We start from the raw sequence: 21,100 nt of genomic DNA, 5'->3' as shown, positions 1-21,100 counted from the left end.
ACTCAAAGCATGGTGATCATCTGCGTTTTATTTGCACCTCATTTGCGAGCTGTTAATTTCCAACTCAGTTCCTTCCACTCCAAGTTCCTTCTGTCCCATCTCCCTCAAATTTCCCTGATGCCCAGAAAAAAATACTAGTTAGTCTTTACCATAGTAGACTAAGCCCTCTCAGCAGGCCCGCTCTGTTCTCTCTAGGGACGTCTTTGTCCAAGGCTACAAGCAACAGCGGGAATCCTCCCAAGACCACACCTTGATAGCAGAGAATGCTGGAGCTTTTCACAGGGCAGAATTGATTTGTGTGTGTGTGTATGGCAGGGGGGTGTTATGGTGTAAGGGTAGCAGTATGCTAGGCAGAGATGGGAAAGGCCAGTTGATTGATTTGAGAACAGGACTCTAGAGCTGGAGCCCAATCTCTGCCCTGGTGGATGCTCTCCACATCCTTAGAGGTGGGATTGAGTCCCTCCAGCTACCACCACTGTCTCCCCAGTGATGTAGCTGGCGTCTTCAGAACACAGGAAAGACACGATGCCGGCACAATCCTCTGGCTTGCCTATCCTGGGAAGCAGGGAAAAAGGAAGGGAGTAAAAATCAAACAGGGAATGGAATTTGCTAAAGTATCAGGCGATTTTTCAGGATCAGTGAATTGTCCATAAAATAGGGCTACCATTATTATAAGCTGTTATAATTCAATAGAAGCATTAATACTGTACTCTGCAAAAACCACGACACATTATATTCATATAATATAGGGATACTTTGTTTTTTAGAGAACTCAGGACACCAAAATCCAAAGTTATATAGATAACCTGGCTATTTCATTCTTCAGAGAATTTGTTTCACATGTGTGCATACTATTTGAATATCAGAGAGTCTGTGAGACAGTAAATGATTTGTTTAAAATGATTCCATTTGTACAGCTTCAATTCACAGACAACTTTTTTAGGAATCTATTTTTGTCTCAAAGTCATTTTGTGAGATTGTGCTAATTCTCAGTGTTTGTATCACTGATTGCATAGTTAGGGAACACTTTAAGTGCCATAGAATGCTCTAGAGGTGGGTGGAGTGGATACTTCAAACCTAGAAGGACTGGATTAGTGGTTCTCCATCCTAGCTACACACTGTTATCATCTGAGAGGCTCAACTTCTCCCTCCCTCCCCTTCCCCCACTAAAGATGTCTAGGTCCTGCCTTGGACCAATTAACAAAGAATCTCTGGGAGTGAGGCTTGAGCATCTGTGGTTTCACAACTACTCAGCTGATTCTAATGTGGATCCAAGACTGAAAAGCACGGGGCCAGATCATTCACTGTGGCTCAAGGATGACAATGGCCTGACCGATTAATGGACTAGGCCTGCAGCTCATGCCTGACATGAGAATGGCTTTGGGAGCACTTGAGAGCGTCTCCCTCCTCAAGCAGGCGTTGCTGGTACGTGTCCTTGAGGGGACAAGGTGGAGGAGCTAAAGACAAGAGAGCTCCGGGAAGCCAGAGACTGGAAAGAGGCAGAGAACGTAGAGGACAGGGAGCCAGATGAAGGTGCCTGACCTTTTGGGGGAAGAGGCTAGTTTTCTTAGGCAAGGGAAGTTTGGAGACTTTTATTTGAATTGTAGGATCCTTTTATTTGAACTGTAGGATCATCAACCTGAACTTTGGAAACATGACTCTTTTTATTCAAGGGAAACTAAAACAGCATGCTTTGATTTTGGTTTTGGTCCCTGATCCTTAGGGACACCCAGAGGTGGAGGCAAACACCCAAGTGGAGAGAAGAGTCAGGGCCTCCCCCAGGGCTCTGCTCTGCTAAACCTGGATGCCTCTGTGTTTGGTTTTTGCAAGGAGGCAGACTCCCTGCACACACCACTGTAGTGATGCTCTGTTCACAAACTTGTGAAGTCTGTGTGTTTGAAGCAAGGAAAGGATGGCTGTGTTGTCTGCGGGACCGAGAGATGGCAAGCTATAGGCTTCGAGGGACCAGACCTTTCCATCTTTATCCCTCCTCACCCTCCCCTGTGACAGCCTTACCTTTTGATCTGCATGGCTGCTTTTACGCTCTCCTGTCTTGCCTGATCCTCCCACAACTGCAGGAAAAAGGAAAATCTCTTCCTGTGAGGGACAGTGAAAGGACAAACTGCCTGCCCTCACATCTACTGAGAGAAAGGATGGAGAGGTGCCCCCTTCATTTCCTAGTCCTTCCCAGCTCCCAGTCACCACCCACTACCCTCTTCTGCTCTGTTCTCTTCAGGTCCTAAGGAGGCATTTTGGTGGGTTGCTCCAGGTCTCATCCACTTAAGGAAATACGAAATGGCCTGAGTGGCATCTGAATTCCTCAGTCTCACTGTGCACCTTAGGAAAGGAGAGTGTGGGGATCTGGTCTGGACACATGGCTGCTTTGGAGGGGGAGGGTGGAAAAGCCCAGGGCAGGGGGTGGAAGTGGTTGGGAGCTCAGGATCCAGGAGCTGGGCTCCTCCATTGAGAAGATGCCCTTTAGAGTCCCAGTGGGATTCAGGACTCCCCTTCCTCACCATACGGCTGAAGCTAGTCTTGATGAGTCCAGGCGCCAGGCAGTTCACCCGAACATTCCACTCTGCCAGTTCGATGGCCAGGTTCTTAGTGAGGCCCAGCAAGGCTGTTTTAGAAACGTTGTAAGGACCCAGGCTCTGGGGAAAGGAGAGAATTGGGTTAGTCTCTTCAACTCCAGCTCATTCTTGGTGGAGAATATCTTAACATAAGATAGAACGGGCAACTAGTAATAGGGCATCTCTTGTTAAAGAGGGTCCCAGTTAGAAAACTGTCTTATGGCAAAACCGCTCCTAGGTTAGCATTTGTGGAGGCAAGGCCTCTATTTCATTGGAAGGTGGTGTGCAAAAGGGGACACACATTTCCTAGGGTGACTGGAGGAATGGGAAGTGCAGGGTGGAGGAAAGGATAAAAGCAGCAGAGAAGGGGGTTCTTACAGGAAACGGGCTGTAGGCTCCTATGGAGGACACGATCACTATTGAGCCGCCTCTGAAAAAAGAGCAGAACGGCCCTGCTGCCATGGACCCCTGCCTTGGCCTGCGAGGGGCCCAGCGCGCCCCGGCCCCCTCCTTCCCTGTACCCTCGTTTCGCCATCTCTGGCACCACTGCCTTTGTCAGCAGGGCTGCGGCCTTCACGTTAATGTCCAGAACCTGCAACAGAAAGAAGAGGGGGAATAGCATGAGGGTCTTCAGAAGGCTGCAGAAGGCAGGGTGATGGAGAGTTAGAGTGGGGTCCCCAGGATCTGTTTGTTAGGGTTGGCAGAGGTCCTGGAGATGATTTACCCAGAGCTTAGAAGTGAAGACACCATGGCCCAGGGAGAGGGAGCTTTGAGAATGACAGCCAGAGAATGACACATTTTGGGGTTTGGGTGAGAAAGAATGGAGCCTGCTTCATCTCGTTTCCTACGTCTGAGCTGACCCAGTATGCATCTGAACTCTCAAGGCTCTCTTGGACTTGAGCTGGACTGTCTTCCAACTAGCGAGAGCCTGGGATTTGGGCTGGCTTCCTGGACCTGCCCCAGAGTGAGCCGTGATTCTCAGGGAAAATGTGGCCTGACCTCAGGCACTTGGGTTTGTTCCAGCACTTTTCTGGCTTCTGAGTTAGGGAGGGAGATGCTCTTGGCCCTCCAGGATCGACTGGCTGGCTGGATACTTATTGGCACATGGGATCATGAGGAGGCACTACTGGGGGAGCTGGGACATAGTCTAAAATCAAAACTGTACATCTGTAATTTAAAACAAATGCATGAGCCTTGTTTTCATTGTTCCAGGCACTGCTGGGATAGTCCCCTCCCATTCCCCCCATGTAACTGTTTATTTTGAAAAGTTTCACTCTTGCAGATCAGTTGAAATAGAGGGACAATGAATATCTGGATATCCTTTAACTACATTCACCAGTTGTTGACATTTTGTGCCATTTGCCCTAACTATGTGCTTATGCAGCTTTTTCCTTACCCTTGGAAGGTACGTTGCAGACATTATAATACTGTAGCCCTAAATGCTGTAGCATTATTTCCAAATAATAAGGATGTTCTTACACACCACCATTCATTATCACACCCGAGAAATTTAACACTGAGAATCATGATTTTACTTAATATACTGTCCATAAAAAATCTTCCCCAATTGTCCCCCAAATGTCCTTATTTTAAAAGTCCAGGGTTCAATCAAGGATCAACCACGGCATTTAGATTTGATGTATTATGATGTTAAAAAAAAAGCCAACTAGAAAGAAAAATTACTCAGTTGATAACTGATTTTCATGTGGTCCCTATTCAGACTGCTCATGAAAGATGTTTCTCTGCTTTAAAGAATATCAATCAAGAACTGACTCACTGAAGACCATTTTGGCACTTTGGTCTCTATGTCTGTGGAACACTGATAAACAAACTGGAATATTTTAGTATCCTTAAACTTCAGTGTTGAGAAATTATTGATGACATCAGGGTAAAAGGCAAAACCATGGGAGATCATAAAAAATTTAGCATTTCCAAATCATGTGGGAGTATTAACCTTAGTAAACAAAGACAAATCTTTCAATTAAGGCTTTATAATTAAAGAATGTAGGTGTGTGATATACCTTATAAATATAATGTAATTATACACCCTCACATGAAAACCAATATCCTGTTCTTGAATTTAGACATCTGGATCTCAGATGTTCTTGACACTGGAGTTAAAAAAGAAAGAGTGCAAGTCTTTTTCAAAGACTGTATGTCATAAAGCGGCAACTTAGTTCATTTCACTAGAATTGATATTTCACTTAACTAGCAGCTATTAAAGTTTTCCAACTAATGGAAAATCATTCGTTTTTGGCAGCTGAGAGGGGGAAGGGTGGTGTGTAAGTCTGAGTGTATTAGTTATTGGCATATTAGCTGCCATGCCTGCTGGAAATAAACCAGGAAGAAGAGCTTGGATAAGCCCACGGTGGTAGAGGGGAGAGAGCTGGGGGAGGGAAGCAGAAGACAGTTAGCAAGGAGTCAATGAAAACAAGATTGCGAAGCAGAAATGAAAAAGAAAGACAGGGACAAAGGCAGGCCCCCACCTCCATTCGCCCTTTACCAGGTGTGCTGCAGGTGTGTGGCAAATTGCGAGGACTCCTCACATTCACACTGCACTCAACAAGTGCATTCTAAAAGCAGATTGAGTGTGTGCCATCCTCTGAGGCCCACCCCTGCTGCTCTCATCCCTCCTTACCTTGTCCCACACCTCCTCGGTGACGTCCATCAAGCTTCCAAAGAAAGGGTTGACGGCAGCATTGGAGACCAGGATGTCCACGCCGCCGTGAAGCTTCACAGCCTAGAGAGGAGGAAGGTCTGAATTAGGGCTACAGGACAGTAAGTTCAGTTCAGTCACTCAGTCGTGTCTGACTCTTTGTGACCCCATGAACCTCAGCACGCCAGGCCTCCCTGTCCATCACCAACTCCCGGAGTTCACCCAAACTCATGTCCTTTGAGTTGGTGATGCCATCCAACCATCTCATCCTCTGTCGTTCCCTTCTCCTCCTGCCCTCAATCTTTCCCATCTCCAGGTTCCTATGCAATATTGCTCTTTACAGCATCGGACCTTGCTTCTATCACCAGTCACATCCACAACTGGGTGTTGTTTTTGCTTTGGCTCCATCCCTTCATTCTTTCTAGAGTTATTTCTCCACTGATCTCCAGTAGCATATTGGGCACCTACTGACCTGGGGACTTCCTCTTTCAGTGTCCTGTCTTTTTGCCTTTTCATACAGGACAGTAAGGGAGGTGCATTTATCAATATTGGTAAGGGTTCCTTCTTAGGGACAGTTGTCAAAATGAACTCTTTTCCTTAAAACATTTTCTATTCACAAGCACCCCAAGCTCTGCTATTGTTCACTCACTAAACAGTGTCCAGGTCTTACAGTCCTGACGACTGTAACCTGCCAGGCTCTTCCTTCCGGGGGATTTCCCACGTAAGAATACTGGAATGGGTTGCCATTTCCTTCTCCAGGGGATCGAACCTGCATCTCTTGCACTGGCAGACAGATTCTCTACCACTGAGTCACCAGGGAAGCCCCAAGCTCTACTGCTAAAACATTTAAGGTTGTCTCATTTCTTCTGCAATCTCTTCTTCCTGCTCCCACTTCTTCTAAGGCTGTCACTGATCCTTTCTCTTTTGACTTTCCCTTTTGGAACTCCTTTATTCTCATGGCCTCAGCTTTCACCTCAAAATCCATTTCTAGACCCTTCCTATTTTATCCTAGCCCCATTTCTCCAAGTGCTTACTGTCTAGTTTCCCTTGAATGAATTACCATTACTCAAACTCAGCCTGTCCATATGTACCTGAATGGAAAAATGAGTTTAAATAGACCCACAGAAAGTTGCCACTGGGAGGGGCCTTTGAGATCATCTTGCCCAATGTCCTCATGGTAAAGGTGATAAAACTGAGGTTCAGGGAAGTTCATTTCTCAAGGTCATATGGCTCAGTAATGACATATCAGGACCAGCTAAGAAGAGGAATTCTGCTCATTGAGTCTTTGGAGAGGTGATATGCTCAGGGCACAAGGCTAATTAGGGGTGGCAGAATTGAGTCTCTAACCCAGAGCTAATTCATAAGAGTCCTCCAAAAGTGAGTTGGGGGCCACTATGAAACTGGCTATCCAGGAGGGCCACGATGGAGGAGACGCCGGTCTGGGCTTAAAGCAGTTCCACGCTCAGTTATGATGCCTTTTCCTCCCCTCCCCCACCTTCTGCTTTTATTTTTTGGCCTGGAGGCATGGAAGATTCAAGGCAGAAACTGAGATTTAAACTGGGAAAACCAAGAGAGCCAACAGTTAACCTCCTTAATAAACTGTACGTAGGTGGTGAAGGCACGTGCTGGAGTAACGAATAGCCAGTCTTTCTGCCAGCATTCTGCCACTGGGCAAACAGACTTCACATTTGCCCAGACTTGGCAATTTTGATGCCTTGGGCAAACGGCGCTAAATGGGCCCTCAATCAACTTTGTGCTTCCCGATTTGGCACACAGAGGGGTGTTATTAACAATGTGTACCATCTGCTAACTCCCGTTTTTAACTAATTATTCTTGCTAACTAGGTGCTAAGCTCAGTTGCTTCCACACTGCTGAGGGGGATGCCTGGGCTGTCAACACGTAAATTTAACACATTTTAAGATCACATAATCTTTGCAAAACCTCTATCAGTACTCTCCTGCACCGTCTAAATTTTGGTGTCCAGGTCACCTGCCTCGGCTCTGTGTAAGTCTCAAGGAAAACGTAGGATGAGTTAGAAAGTGATGTGTGCTGGGCCGAGTGCAGATGTGTTAGGGGTGGGGAGCCAGCGGACTGCCGCAGAATTGCCTGGAGCGCTCTTCCGGTTGGTCTGTGCATCCCGTCCCCTTCTCCTTCTAGGCCTATCAGCGTGGACAGGAGAGCAGGCTGGCTTTTGACTGAACAGAGACAGAGAACCGTGGAAGATTAATGGCAAATTTGCTATGACCACCCAGGTGTCTTCTAAGGCTTGCTCTAAATTGTGTGATTGCTACCCTAAAGTGGTTAAGAGTTGCTTGCTCTGTGTTCTGACAGGTCTTTTTTTTTTTTTTAAGTAGAATCAAGTGGAGAAGTGGCTGATCTGGTTTCAGCTCATGTTGCCTTTGAGAAGCTTCAAGGTGCAGCTTAGGAGGCCACTGGGGAATACCCATGCTCAGGGCAGCAGCTTCCCTCATCACAGGCTAGTGGCTGGCTATAGGCAGGACACATCTCAAACTGCCAACGAGTATCCTATCATTCTCCACTCGACACTGGTCTTTTCAACTACTTGAGAGTCAATTTTGATTCATCCCGCCTGGTCCCATTTCTTGACACCAGCCAGGGGGAGAATTTTTGGTTGGTTCCCACTAAACATCGCTTAGGCACATCTGTTCTTCCTGCCACTGCTCTAGACCCAAGTGACAGCATCAGCTTCCTCACCAATGTCCTTGCCTAGAGTCTTCATTTCTCCAATATATCCTTCCTACCAGTGCCAGATTATTGTTCTTTAGTAATTATTTCCACCTCACTCAAAATCTCGCTTGGATTCTTATCTCCTCCAAGAATGTCTAAACTCCTTTGGGAGGCCATGGAGGTCCATGTCCCCCATCCTTCCCACCCGACCCATTTCCTACCAGGGCTCCTGAGCCTGTGCTCTCACACTGTGGGTTCACAGAGCACCCCACCCTCCCTTCCTTGACTATCTGCTCACTTTGCAGGATCATTTGGGATCCTGGCCCTAGGCCATCTGCCTAGTCCCACCCACTCCTCAAAGTCTAGCTCAAACCTCACTTCTGGGTCAGAGCTGCAGGATGGGCAAAGGGGACCTAGCGAGGGTCCAGAAGTCACCTTCCCAGCAGGATTTTGACAATAAGTGGCCACATACATTTCACATGACCACTAGTTGGCCCAGGATCCCAGGTGGCTCCCACCCTGAGGATCAAGGTCTTGGGCTCTGTCCAGCAGAGATGGCAGAGGTGGCCAGGCATGGTGGCCTTCTTGGACCCACAACTGACTGTCTCCAATGCACATTTGAGCATCTGCCAAACGACTCCTGACAAATGGAATAACCTATGGTGTTTACTATGCCACTGTCTACAATCGTTTCATGCCCTCCTTGTCTAAGATTACCCAAATTATTTCCACCGCTTTTCATTCTGTCAGCACAGTATCTTTTGCTTCCCATCCTTGGGTAGATTCTTCCTGCCACTCCAAGAAATAAAGAGTGTGCCCTGAGCCTAGGAAAGAGTGGCCTCCTTTGTAAGATGTTTACCTGCAAGACTGGTGCCAACCAACTCTCGACACTGGTTTAGCCACATTCTTTGAGACTAAAGTCCAAGAGGGCAGCTAAGGCCTGACCTGGTAGGGAAATGCTTGGTAGTTTGTAGGTAGCTTGGCTTCCCTGGTGGCTGCGACGGTAAAGAATCTGCCTGCAATGCAGGAGACCCGGGTTAGATCTCTGGGTCAGGAAAATCCCCTGGAGAAGGGAATGGCTAGGCACTCTAATATTCTTGCCTGGAGAATTCCACGGATGAAGGAGTCTGGTGGGCTACAGTCCATGGGATCACATGACTCAGTGACCAACACAAACACACAGGTAGCTGGTAAGTCTGGGTTGGCTCATACCTCTTCCCTTACTGGTTGTGGGACCTTGGGGTGTTGCTCTAGCTTTCTGAACCATTCTTTAAACAGGGAGCATAGTCCCGCCCTTGCTTGGGTTGTTGTTTGCAGATAACCCGTGAAAGGCTCGAGACAAAGTGAATGGCACACGGTGGCTGAAACAAAATGGGCTGCCTCCTATAGGTTCCTGGGCACTCAACTTTATAAACTGAAAAACCGGGGATTGATTGTTTCTTAGCCTATAGTGGGAATGCCTATTTACCCTTCTTATCTGCCCAATTAGACTGGAAGCTACTGGAGAACCAGGACCAACTGGAGTGTTTTGGGTGCCCCAAGGCACAATGCAGGGTAGAACAATAGAGTGTTTTTTGGTTCTCTCACTGAAATGGGATGATTCTCGGAGACAGAACCGAAAGGCACACATAAAAATGTGCTGGTGGACTGGTGTGGGTATGTGGAATGCACTATTTTATTTTAGTGAACAGTGCTGGTTTGGATTATACCCATGTTGTCTAGGAAGGCCAGCGCAGGCTGCCTCCTTTCTGCTGTCTCATGGCTCTGGACCTGTATGTCTGCTGCTTACCGTGGCCACCAGCCGCTCCCGGTCCTCAGCCTTCCCTACGTGGCACACGGTGCCCGAGACGCTCAGCCCCTCCCCTTGCAGTGCTGCCACTGCCCGGTCCACATTCTGCTGCTTCCGGCTGCTGACCACCACGTGGGCCCCGTCCTGCGCCAGACGCCGGGCGATGGCAAAACCGATCCTGTGGGCAGAGAGAGAGAAGGACTTTTAAGCTTGGTACAGGAAGAGGGGGAGAGCATGGGCTCTTAAGTCAGGCTGCTTTCTGTAGGACCTCCACCTGTTAGGATTAATGGCACAGCCATTACCATACAGATGGACATGCTTAGCATCTTTTTGGCACTGGTTTACTACTTTTATTATGGTTTTGGCCCTCAGTCTAGGTTCCCAGGAAGTGATAACACCTTCCATAGGTGTTATCATAGGCTCCATACCCTATAGGGACTGGGGAGAGAGAAATGACTTAGGGGTATAGCAAGCAGCAGTGATTTCCATGATTGGAGAGTCTCTCTCAGAAAAGCCTTTACCCCTAAATAGTTTCCTCAGGACAGTAGTCTACATCATCTCAATATTCTATTGTTAGTTATGTTTTGGGGTACATATGAAACGGGGTCTCTGGTTCAGTCAGTTCAGTTCAGTTGCTCAGTCGTGTCCGACTCTTTACGACCCCATGGGCTGCAGCACCCAGGCCTCCCTGTCCATCACCAACTCCTGGAGTTTACTCAGACTCATGTCCATTGAGTCAGTGATGCCATCCAACCACCTCATCCTCTGTCATCCCCTTCTCCTGCCTTCGATCTTTCCCAGCATCAGAACTGAACTGACTAGTTATATTTTGGAGTACATATGAAACTGGGGGTCTCTGGTTATGAACATAAATTTTTTACATTCATAGGAGAAAGGGTCATACATTAAAAAAAAATTATCTACCTGGCTATATGGGTCTTGGTTGGTCCATGTGGGATCTAGTTCCCTGACCAGGGATTAAACCTGGGGCTCCTGCATTGAGAGCATGGAGTCTCAGCCGCTGGACCTCCAGGGAAACCCCCAGGGTCGCACATTTTGCACCTGTTAGCCATTTGCTGCCAAGTCGCCTCAGTCGTGCCCCACTCTGTGCGACCCCATGGACTGCAGCCTACCAGGCTCTCGCGTCCATGGGATTTTCCAGGCAAGAGTTCTGGAGTGGGGTGCCATTGCCTTCTCCAGGTTTCCCCATTTATATGTATTCTAACTTTGTGAAGAGCTGGCATCTAGCAGGGGTCTGTGGGAATGAGAAACAGGGTAGGTAACAGTGGCTGGTAAGAAACAGGCTGGGCAAGAGAGGCCACAGTATACTGAACTAAACAAGAACCTGGACACATGACTTGCGTCCCCTCTAGGGAAGGGGCAAAGTTCTGTGAGGCTCCTGGGGGTGCCACAGTGGGGGTGTCTGGAACATTTCCACAGTCGGTGTAGGCAGTGCATAGGGTGTTTGAAATCTGGACTGTCTTGGACTTCCGGCCTCTGGTCTTCCCAGACTCTAGGTGGAGCCAGTTGATTGGGGCGGCCCAGAACCCCAGGAGGCAGGATAGACGGGGTAGGGTGAGGGGCAACGCCAAGGCGGCGGACCCGAGCCAGGGGCGGCAGTGACAAGAGCGCTGTTAACTGCAAAGGTGGGGGGAGCGGAATCTGAAGGGGGCTGCAGGCCAACCACGTGCTGCCTTTCTTCCAGGGCCAGCTCTGGCCGCACGGGAGGGCTGAAGAGAGGGCGCGGGAGGCCAAGGACAAGGGGTATCACCTGTTTGCAGACAACGGGGGACTCAGAGACTCACTCGGGCACTCACCCGTCAGTGGAGGCCGTTACTAGGGCCACCTTATTCTCCAGCGGGTTCCGGCGCGCCATCCCGCAGCTGGCCATCCGGACCGACTTCCACGACCGCGCACAGGCACCCAAAGGCAGTGGCACCTTCAGCATGGCGCCGGCGGGTTCAGGGTTCTGCACCGCCCAGGGGATGTGACAGTGGGGCAGGGCGAGGGGCAAGGCGAAGAGTGAATCGCCTCCTGGCTCGGCGGCCCGCTCCCCTCCCAGCTTCTGGCTCCAGGATCCCGTCTCCCCGCCCCTCTTGAGCCCTAGATCGGGACAGCTCCTCCCGCTCCGCGCGGGCCCTAGGCCAGGGGAGCCGGCCGTGGCCAAGAGCGCCCCCTGCCGTTTGTGGCCGCCGCGCCCCTAGATCCCCTGCTCTCCCGGGCCGGCACGACTTGGGACGGTGCTGTCGGTTCCGGTTCCCTGTGGGGCCCTCCCCACCTCGGGGAGCTCGTAGACTTCCTTGTCCTCCCTCTCCTCCTCCCACCTCTGCTTGCCCACGTCAGTTCTTGGGCAGAGGGGACTTTAACTGTTTGCTTTTGCTTCCTAGAACTTCAAGGTGGGTTTTGTTTTCCGAGAAAGTCTGGGTCCACGTTTGTGACAGCCCAAAGGAGGCCAGATGTTTTGAGATTGCTCATGGGGGTGAGGCTCCTCCTGAGGGTCTCAGGGGAGCCTGGAGGAGCCTACGGGAGACACCTGATGGAGAGGAGCAGGGCTAGGCCTGCACTGCCCTTCACTCTGGCTCAAGTTCTCCTCCATCCCCATAGGCCTGGAGGGTAGACTCTGATCACCGGGGGTAACCAGTGTGCAGAATTAAAGATCCTGACCTGACAGGATCTCTTATATCCTCCACTCTAGAGGACTTCTCTAGGCCTAAGTGGTAGCAAGGAGGCTAGAGTGTCCCCTAACCAGTGGTGGAAATTCAGAGCACTCAGGAGCACTCAAGTTCTCCATAATCACTGTGTCCCCAGGTCTTAGCCTCCATCCTAGTTCAATAAATATTTGTTGAATGTAAAAGCATTTTATGAACTTTGAACTACTAAACACATAGTAATTATTGCCACCATAGAGTAATTATTATTGCTGCCACAAGCCAAGCTCTCCATCTGTAAGCTGAGGGTGCTGGGGTAGATGATAGATAAGGTCCTCTCCAGCTATAAAATTCTGTGTCCAAGACTTCAGCCCCTACTTCTGCCAAGTGGGCTGAAATGATCTCCCTCCTGGGTTTCTGGGAGAATTAATAAATCTGGATGGCTTATGATACACTGAAGAAAGGCCCGGCAGACCCAGTGTCAGCATCTGAATTGGTTTAACCCTGTGGCCTCCAAATGCCAGACTGAGAAGCTGTGTAGATCCAAGGCAAAGTTTTCACTAGTTCAAGGCAAAAAATGAAAATACAGTGTTTCATAAAACTAAGCTTATTTAATTTAAGAGATAGTCCTTTATTCTGGGATATGCTTTTGCTCTTTTTAATTATTTTTTGGTGTTAGTCTTTCTGTTAAGAGAATATGATGAAAGCAGATGGGTAGGTTAAGAAAAGGGTTGTTAGTTGGTGAAATCACCAGTCTGGCAACCTGATGTCAATCCCTACAATTAGAGGAGAGAGAATCCCGGTCTGCGAAATTCAGTTCCGGGGATTGCTGTTTAACAGAATTCATACTTGCTAAAGGTTCAGGTAGTATATGTGTAGGTCAGCTGAGCAGCCAAAAAGATTTCAGCATCTAAAAGTGTATGAGTAGTGAATGATATAACAAACATGCACTGGATTTATAGTTTATTCCTCAATCGAGATGTTATATAGCTGTGATATTCAGCACATCTCGATGAGATAAGAGAGCTTGAGTCTAATTTTCCCCATGTGTGGGGAAAACTGACTCTGACTGGTGCCCCTCAGTCTGAACCTCATGAATTATTGACAACAGAGGCTGGATAGCATGACACTCCTCTTCTTCCTGACCTGTTCAGAGCTAATGCACTGTGGGAACACTTCCCAGGGCTTGCTACCTGCCTGTGGGGCTGGGGGAGGGGATTTAGGACTGAAGCAGAGCCTCTCAGGGCTTTGGCTCAAAGGGACAGGCCTGTAAGGCATATTTGATCTCTCTCCACTTCCTGTCCAGAGATGAGCCGCCAAATCCAGGGGCTGAGGTTAGCAGGGGGTTGCGGGGGGTGTGTGGAGGCTGAGGGAGGTCACACCCCAAAGAGCAAAAGGTTTGAAGGCCTTCTCTGGTGGTCCAGCGGTTAAGAATCTGCCTTAAGACACCACAAGCCTCGGGGCAACTAAGCCCTTGTGCCACAACCACTGAGCCTACATGCTCTAGAGCCCGCGCTCCGCCACAAGAGAAGCCCTCTCAAAGAGCAAAGAGTTTGGGGAAAGGAGAATTCTGGCCTGGGAGCTCGTGAACAGCACATAGCCTCCTTGTCTGGGGCTGGGCGGGGGGGGGGGGGGGGGGGGGGGGGGCGGGGGGGGCGGGGGGGGTGTATTTGGCCTCCAGAGAATGCCGCAGATATTGGGGGAGTGGAATCTGTGAACAGAAAAATGTAGAAGGAAAGCAAAAAGGGTGGAAGTCTTCAGCTTCTACTACTCATCAAGCTGGTTTGTTGGAGAAGAGGGTAGGAAATTTGGGGGGAAAATACATAAATGTGTAGGAGTCTCTTTTAAGTGGGGATTTTAATAGGTAATGGGGTTATTCTTATATGGAGGTGGGACCATCTGCAGATCTTGAGGAGATGCCTCTGTGATTGAGGACTGCACTCTCATCTTCCTCAAAGGCTGACTGTAGTCCAGAAGGAAGTTCACCTGGGGTAGAATTCAAGTCCTGCATCTTGCTATAGCTATTCCATTTTGGTCATTGACTCATCATCCCTGACACAAGTCAGGCTTGTGAGGTGTGGGAGGACTGTGTGATAACAGTGACTTTTATTGAACACTTACTAAGTGCTGGCAACTGTTGGGTGCTTTTTATAATTTTTATTGAATATGTCTAATCCAGTGAAGTAGGCAGTTTTATTTCCATATGTGAAATCAGAATGAGTCATGACAACCTGACCTGCTGTCAGTGTTGAATAGCTATCCTTAATTGTTTTGACGTTGTTAGAGAATGACAGTTTTCTTGGAAATTAATTTTCTCTAAAGTGGAATTTTATTTTCTGCATCAATGCATTTTTGTTCTAATCATTGAAATATCTATTTTTTAAGTTACAAAAATAACACATGTTCACAATTTTTAAAAGAGACCCAAGGTTATAGAGTGAAAAGTAAAAAAGAAATTCTTCCCTATGCTTCTTTTACCTGCTCCCCCTATAGCTCTTAGTCTTGTGTATCCTTCTAGAAGTTTCCTAGGCATTTACATGCATATTTTCCCTTAAACGTTTCCGATGAATGGAATGGCACTACACATAATGTCCTTCAAATTGCTTGTTTCTCTTCTTTCTTCTTTTCCCCTACTTCTGTCTTTCATTTCTTAAAATACATTCTTGGCGATTGTTCTGAGTAGTTCACAATAGTCCCCTTTATTCTGTCTCTCCCTTTTAAAAATAGCTATAAGATATTCCATTGTGCGGATATTCCATAATTTATTTAGCCAGTCTCCCACCGATGAACATTTAAATAGCTTCCAGTGTTTTGCCATTTGAAACACTGCTACAATGAACAACCTTGGATGTATATATATATATTGTATTTGGTACAAATACGTATATTTTATCCTGGGTCAAATGTTTTCACTTGATGACTGTGGTCAAATGACCTTAAAAGAGATTTAATCAGTTCTGATGAAACTTTCTTCCAAACTGAATTTACCTGCTGCTCTGTCCTTTTATACATTCTGTGTAGAATGCTTTTAACTGTGGTTGATGGTGTCAGCTTAGGGCGATAAGAGGCAGCATACCTTGGTCTCAGTGCCTGGGAACTTATGGGATAGGTGGCTCCCCCTAACCTGCTGCTTGCAGACCTGGGGTGCACCTAGTTTCTTCCCTCATGTTTGTAATTGACAAGGCCAACCCAGGATTGCCAGATTTTAGGAACTGGAAACAGAAGGTAGGAATCTGGGTTTTAATATGAAATATTTGATTAAAAATATGTATTTATTTATTTGGCAGCACCAGGTCTTAGCTGTAGCACAGAGGATCTTCGATCTTCAGTTGTGGCCTGTGGAATCAGTTTCCTGACCAGGAACTGAACCCGGGACCCTTGTACTGGGAGGACAGAGTTTTAGCCACTGGATCACAAGGGAAATCCTGAAATGTTTGATTTTTAAATGTTGGCAATAAATTTACTAAAAAACAACAACCCCAAACCAATCAATCAACCAACCAAGGTAACAGAACAAAACAAAAACAGTGAATATATCTGTAGGTGCCAGAGACTGACACAGCCTTTGCCTATTCACAGGTAATGGATTACTAATTTTGTGAGATATCGCTCCATCTAGAATCTCATGACTCTAATGCATAGTTCATTCAACTTCTTGTTTTTCAAAATTTTCCACCTATTGCCCTGTATTTAGGCAGTTATTTGTAAACACCGTATAGAAATCACCCACCCAATGTTTGTTCAGGTTCTTTTCAGGAACTCTGTACAGCAGCATGCAGAGGTTTTTACAGACAGACATTGGGGACTTTCCTTGGTGGTCCAGTGACTAAGACTCTGTGCTCCCGATGCAGGGTGCCTGGGTTTGATCCTGGTCAGGGGGACTAGATACCTCAGGCTGAGAAGAGTTTGAATGCCACAGCTAAAGATCGTGCAGGCTGCAACTAAGACCTGGAGCAGCCAGATAAATAAATAAATATATGCAAAATAAATAAATATATGCAAGTATGCTTGTATGCTAAGTCTTCTTAGTCATGTCCGACGCTTTTCGACCCCATGGACTATGTAGCCTGCCAGGCTTCTCTGTCCATGGGGATTCTCCAGGCAAGAATACTTGAATGGGTTGCTATGCCTTCCTCCAGAGGATCTTATATATATATTTTATATATATATGAAAGACAAGCCTCGGCTTCTCTTTTCCCTCATGCCCAGGATTGCTTTCTTCTGCTGTGTTTGGAAAGGGGTGGGGGTATCCTTGCTTATGTTTCCTGCATTGGCAGGCTGGTTCTTTATCACTAGCGCCACCTGGGTTACAATATAGGGGGACAACCCCCCAAATAGGATGCCTAATATGACCTTCACATTGGGTGCTTTATGAGCACAACCAAATTCTTAGGCCTGTTCTCAAAACTGTGATTTCCCCTTTTCCTCTTTCAGAGACAGTCCCTGTGGCAGGCGTGGAGATGCAGATACTGTTTAGATCCTTCTTCTAGAAAGGACTCACTTTTGCTATGGGGAGTATGATTAGCAGTCACCAGCTGGCAGTCACAAGCATGGCCTCAGCCAGTGCCTGGACAGGACGGTGGTACAACAACCTTGCCACTTCTGTGCCTAACACGGGGCTCCTCTAAGGGGCTCTTTTTGCTTTGAAGCTTCCTGTAGGTCTGGCGTTTGTCAGATCTGCATCTCAGGGTCTCACAGCTCCTCCTTGATCCTGCTTCCTCCTCTTTCCTTCCACAGATGTTACGCTGACTAAATCCTCTGGACTCCTAATTCCATCAAGGTATCTGCTTTGTTGGGGACTCACAGTTTCTCTCCTTCATAATCTTTGCAATGCAAGACCCCACTCCCAATACACAGGGGTTGTTCTCCCAGAGAATCTGTCCTTCCCCCACCATCTGAGCATCAGGGCACTCTGAAGCAAGAATCCTCTGTAACTGTGCTTCCTGCCAGTCTGAATTTTTCTATGAGGGACTGAGGAGAAAACAGCAGGGCAGGCTTTGGCTATATCAGGCCAGCACAATAGTGCAAGGCCAGCCCTGGAGCTCCATGCGTTTCCCTGAGATCTCTCTGAGGGTGTGAGATGAAGAAATGTTCCCTGGCCTCTTCTGAAATATTTCATGTTCCTGTAAATTTCTGGATCAACCAAAACACACACACACACACACACACACACACACACATCTTCCAAGAACTGACAGCAGTTCCTAGGGACAATGCAGCTGAAACTACAAAAGAAAGGGAAACATTTCCCTAGAGGTTCCAGCCTGCCCTCTCTGGAGATAACATTTGCCATTATTATGCAAAGCAGTTTCAGTTACTCTGTCCTGCTTTTAGAGCATTGAAAGAGGCCTCTCGTATGAAATGAATAAGGCCCATCACAAACCTTGCCAAAATGACAGAGCAGTCTACTTCTGAGGGCTTTCTCTTTGTTGGGCCAGATCAAATTCTTGAGCAGCATGTACTCTTTAATCTCTGCAGAGGAAGTAGGGGAACTTTAAGATTAATTTATTATTCTGTTGAGAGCAAACCCTCAGGAGTGAAGGGGGTGGGTGGGATTGTCCTCTGTTTACATAAGCTTTTCTCATTCATCTTGAATTTAATGACAAAGGATTGTTCTTACATTTTGAAACTTTCTATAATCATATGCTACACACTTTCTCCACCTTTTTTTTTTTTAACTTTTGATTTTGAAGTAATTACAGTTCCATGGTAATTATAAACTCAAAAGTAATACATAGAGTTCCCAAGTACCCTTCGCCCAACTTCCCCCAGGGTGACTTCTTGACATCAGTCATACAATGTCAAGACCAGGACACTGGCATTGGTTCAACACTGTTAACTAGACGATAGACCTTATTTTGTGTCCATCTTTTTTAATGTGTCCTTATTTGTGTATGTCAAGCATGCATGCTCGCTAGCTTCTTTGACTGGAGATCTTTGACCAGTAGGTCATACTTCATCCTTATTCCCTGTTTCATTATCTGGATGATTTATCAGTTACCTATTGAAGTCCACTTCAGTTGATTATGGCTTTAATATACATGATGTTGCAAAAGCATGTTTGTTCACTTGGCTAGAAGAACTTCTTTATACTGGGCCCAAATAAATAGCTGAAGCTGCAGTGCAAAGATTATGTTTCTTTGACTTTTTGAGAGAAATTGCCAATTGCCCTCCAGAAAAGCTGTGCCCTTTTCCAGCCTCAGGGTCCCTTCCTGAGAAGGCAATTCTGTGATAGTGTCCATTTCATCACATCCTCATAGCGCTCAGTTTCACCAAACATTTTAATTTTTGCCAATTGAGGTGAAAAAAACTTTTTGATTTGTATTTCTTTATTAAAGTTTATTTTTTCATATGTTTATAGATATTGGTGTTTCTTGTTTCATAAAATGCTTGTTCATGTCCTTTGTCTACTTTTATTGGCTTGTTTATTTGTTTTTTCTTAAAAGGTCAATGTTCACTCTTGCCATCTCCTGTTCACATGCCACAGGTCTTTCCTGTCTGCACAGGAACAGGAGGTGGCAAGAGTGAACATTGACCTTTTAGGAATCAGTGAGCTAAAATGGCCTGGAATGGGCGAATTTAATTCAGATGACCATTATATCTACTACTGTGGGCAAGAATCCCTTAGAAGTAATGGAGTAGCCCTCATAGTCAACAAGGATCTGTTCAGATCCTTCTTCTAGAAGGGATTCACTTTTGCTGTGGGGAATATGATTAGCAGTCACCAGCTGGCTGGTGACCAGTCACCAACAAGAATCCGAAACACAGTACTTGGGTGCAGTCTCAAAAATGACAGAATGATCTGTGTTCATTTCCAAGGCAAACCATTTATATCACAGTAATCCAAGTCTATGCCCCAACCAGTAACGCTGAAGAAGCTGAAACTGAATGGTTCTATGAAGACCTATAAGACCTAGAACTAACACCCAAAAAAGATGTCCTTTTCATCATAGGGGACTGGAATGTAAAAGTAGGAAGTCAAAATATACCTGGAGTAACAGGCAAATTTGGCCTTGGAGTACAAAATGAAGCAGGGCAAAGGCTGAGTTTTGCCGAGAGAATGCACAGGTCATAGCAAATACCCTTTTCCAACAATACAAAAGAAGACTCTATACATGGACATCGCCAGATGGTTGATACTGAAATCAGATTGATTATATTCTTTGCAGCCAAAGATGGAGAAGCTCTATACAGTCAGCAAAAGCAAGACCGGGAGCTGACTATGGCTCAGATCATGAAGTCCTTATTGCCAAATTTAGACTTCAGTTGAAGAAAGTAGGGAAAACCACTAGACCATTCAGGTATGACCTAAATCAAATCCCTTATGATTATACAGTGGAAGTGAGAAATAGATTCAAGAGATTAGATCTATCTGATAGAGTGCCTGATGAACTATGGACAGAGGTTCATGACATTGTACAGGAGGCAGTGATCAAGACCATCCCCAAGAAAAAGAACTGCAAAAAGGCAAAATGGTTGTCTGAAGAGGCCTTACAAATAGCTGAGAAAAGAAGAGAAATGAAAGGCAAAGGAGAAAAGGAAAGATACCCATCTGAATGCAGATTCCAAAGAATATCAATGAAAAATAAGAAAAACTTCCTAACTGATCAATGCAAAGAAATAGAGAAAAACAATAGAACAAGAAAGATTAGAGATCTCTTCAAGAAAATTAGAGATACCAAGGGAACATTTCATGCAAAGATGGGCTCAATAAAGGACAGGAATGGTATGGACCTAACAGAAGCAGAAGATATTAAGAAGAACTGGCAAGAATACACAGAAGAACTATACAAAAAAGATCTTCATGACCCAGATAACCACGATGACCTAGAGCCCGACAGCCTGAAATGCAAAGTCAAGTGGGCCTTAGTGAAGCAGGAAACAGACAGAACAGGCTCCATCTTGGGCTGGACTGTGGACTTTGAGCTATATGCCCAGTGTCTATGGAAATGACATACCAACTGGAAAACCAGACCCCCCAGATGGAAGAGCCCCAGGGTGCATATCTAGACTCTCCATCACCTGAAAGAATACCCTAATTATTTGTACAACCAAATAGAATCATAAATTCTATTATGCTTATAGGGGTATGACCACAGGCCTATTGATAATTGTCCACTGTTAACTACCTAGGCTTAAGGCATATGAATCACGGGTTAACTTTGATTGTATCTTTCTTTTCCTTTGTTCAAACTAGTTTCAGGGAATTTGGGGAGGTGGGTTTGGGCACGTACACTTAGGGTATATAAGGTTTTCACAAAAACTGGTCGGGGTCCTTGGCTAAGAGGAGACTCTGCCTTGAGCCCGCCGGTGTAATAAGCTGCACCCCACCGTCTGCATTGTCCTTCTGAGTGAGTTTGTTTCCCAGAACACATGGCTAAAACATTTGGTGCACTGGCTGGGAAAGTCCTCACTTTGAGGAGACAAGTCCCATTTGGGACTACTCCAAGGCCTTGCGGCTCGACTCTTCTGGGGGGAAAGGCGCCTTGCCCTTCTGGAAGGATTCTGCTTCTCAGAGCCCGCACCTTTCCCGTTAGCAGGTAGTGGATGGCAGCAGGAGAACTGAGCGCTCAGGTGAGGAGGAACCCACCGGCAGGGTGGAAGAGGGGGCCTGATCACCCCCCTGGGAGGGACTAGAAGGGGCGCAGACCCACAGGAACCTGGAATAGGCAGGTGGAGGAGATTGCTTGGTACACAGGTTGACGAGAGTGTTAGGGCTTAGGAAGGAAATTTGCGAAGGTCATTTAGG

General features: G+C 46.7%; 1 protein-coding gene across 1 annotated transcript; it reads right to left on the bottom strand.

Annotated features, from left to right (window-relative positions):
- On the bottom strand, positions 3 to 11,844 carry LOC102169480 (dehydrogenase/reductase SDR family member 4). Its single transcript, XM_005685235.3, has 8 exons — positions 11,521 to 11,844; positions 9,704 to 9,881; positions 5,209 to 5,310; positions 3,092 to 3,162; positions 2,949 to 3,000; positions 2,517 to 2,651; positions 2,017 to 2,072; positions 3 to 555 (listed from the first exon to the last, which is right to left on the bottom strand). The coding sequence occupies exons 1-8, from the start codon at positions 11,649 to 11,651 to the stop codon at positions 441 to 443; spliced, it is 840 nt and encodes a 279-aa protein (XP_005685292.3). The 5' UTR covers positions 11,652 to 11,844; the 3' UTR covers positions 3 to 440.

This window comes from Capra hircus, chromosome 10 (assembly GCF_001704415.2).
Source record: "Capra hircus breed San Clemente chromosome 10, ASM170441v1, whole genome shotgun sequence".
Taxonomy (NCBI): domain Eukaryota; kingdom Metazoa; phylum Chordata; class Mammalia; order Artiodactyla; family Bovidae; genus Capra; species Capra hircus.
The sequence above is the reverse complement of the archived record's forward strand: the minus strand, read 5'-3'. Positions and strand labels throughout refer to the sequence as shown.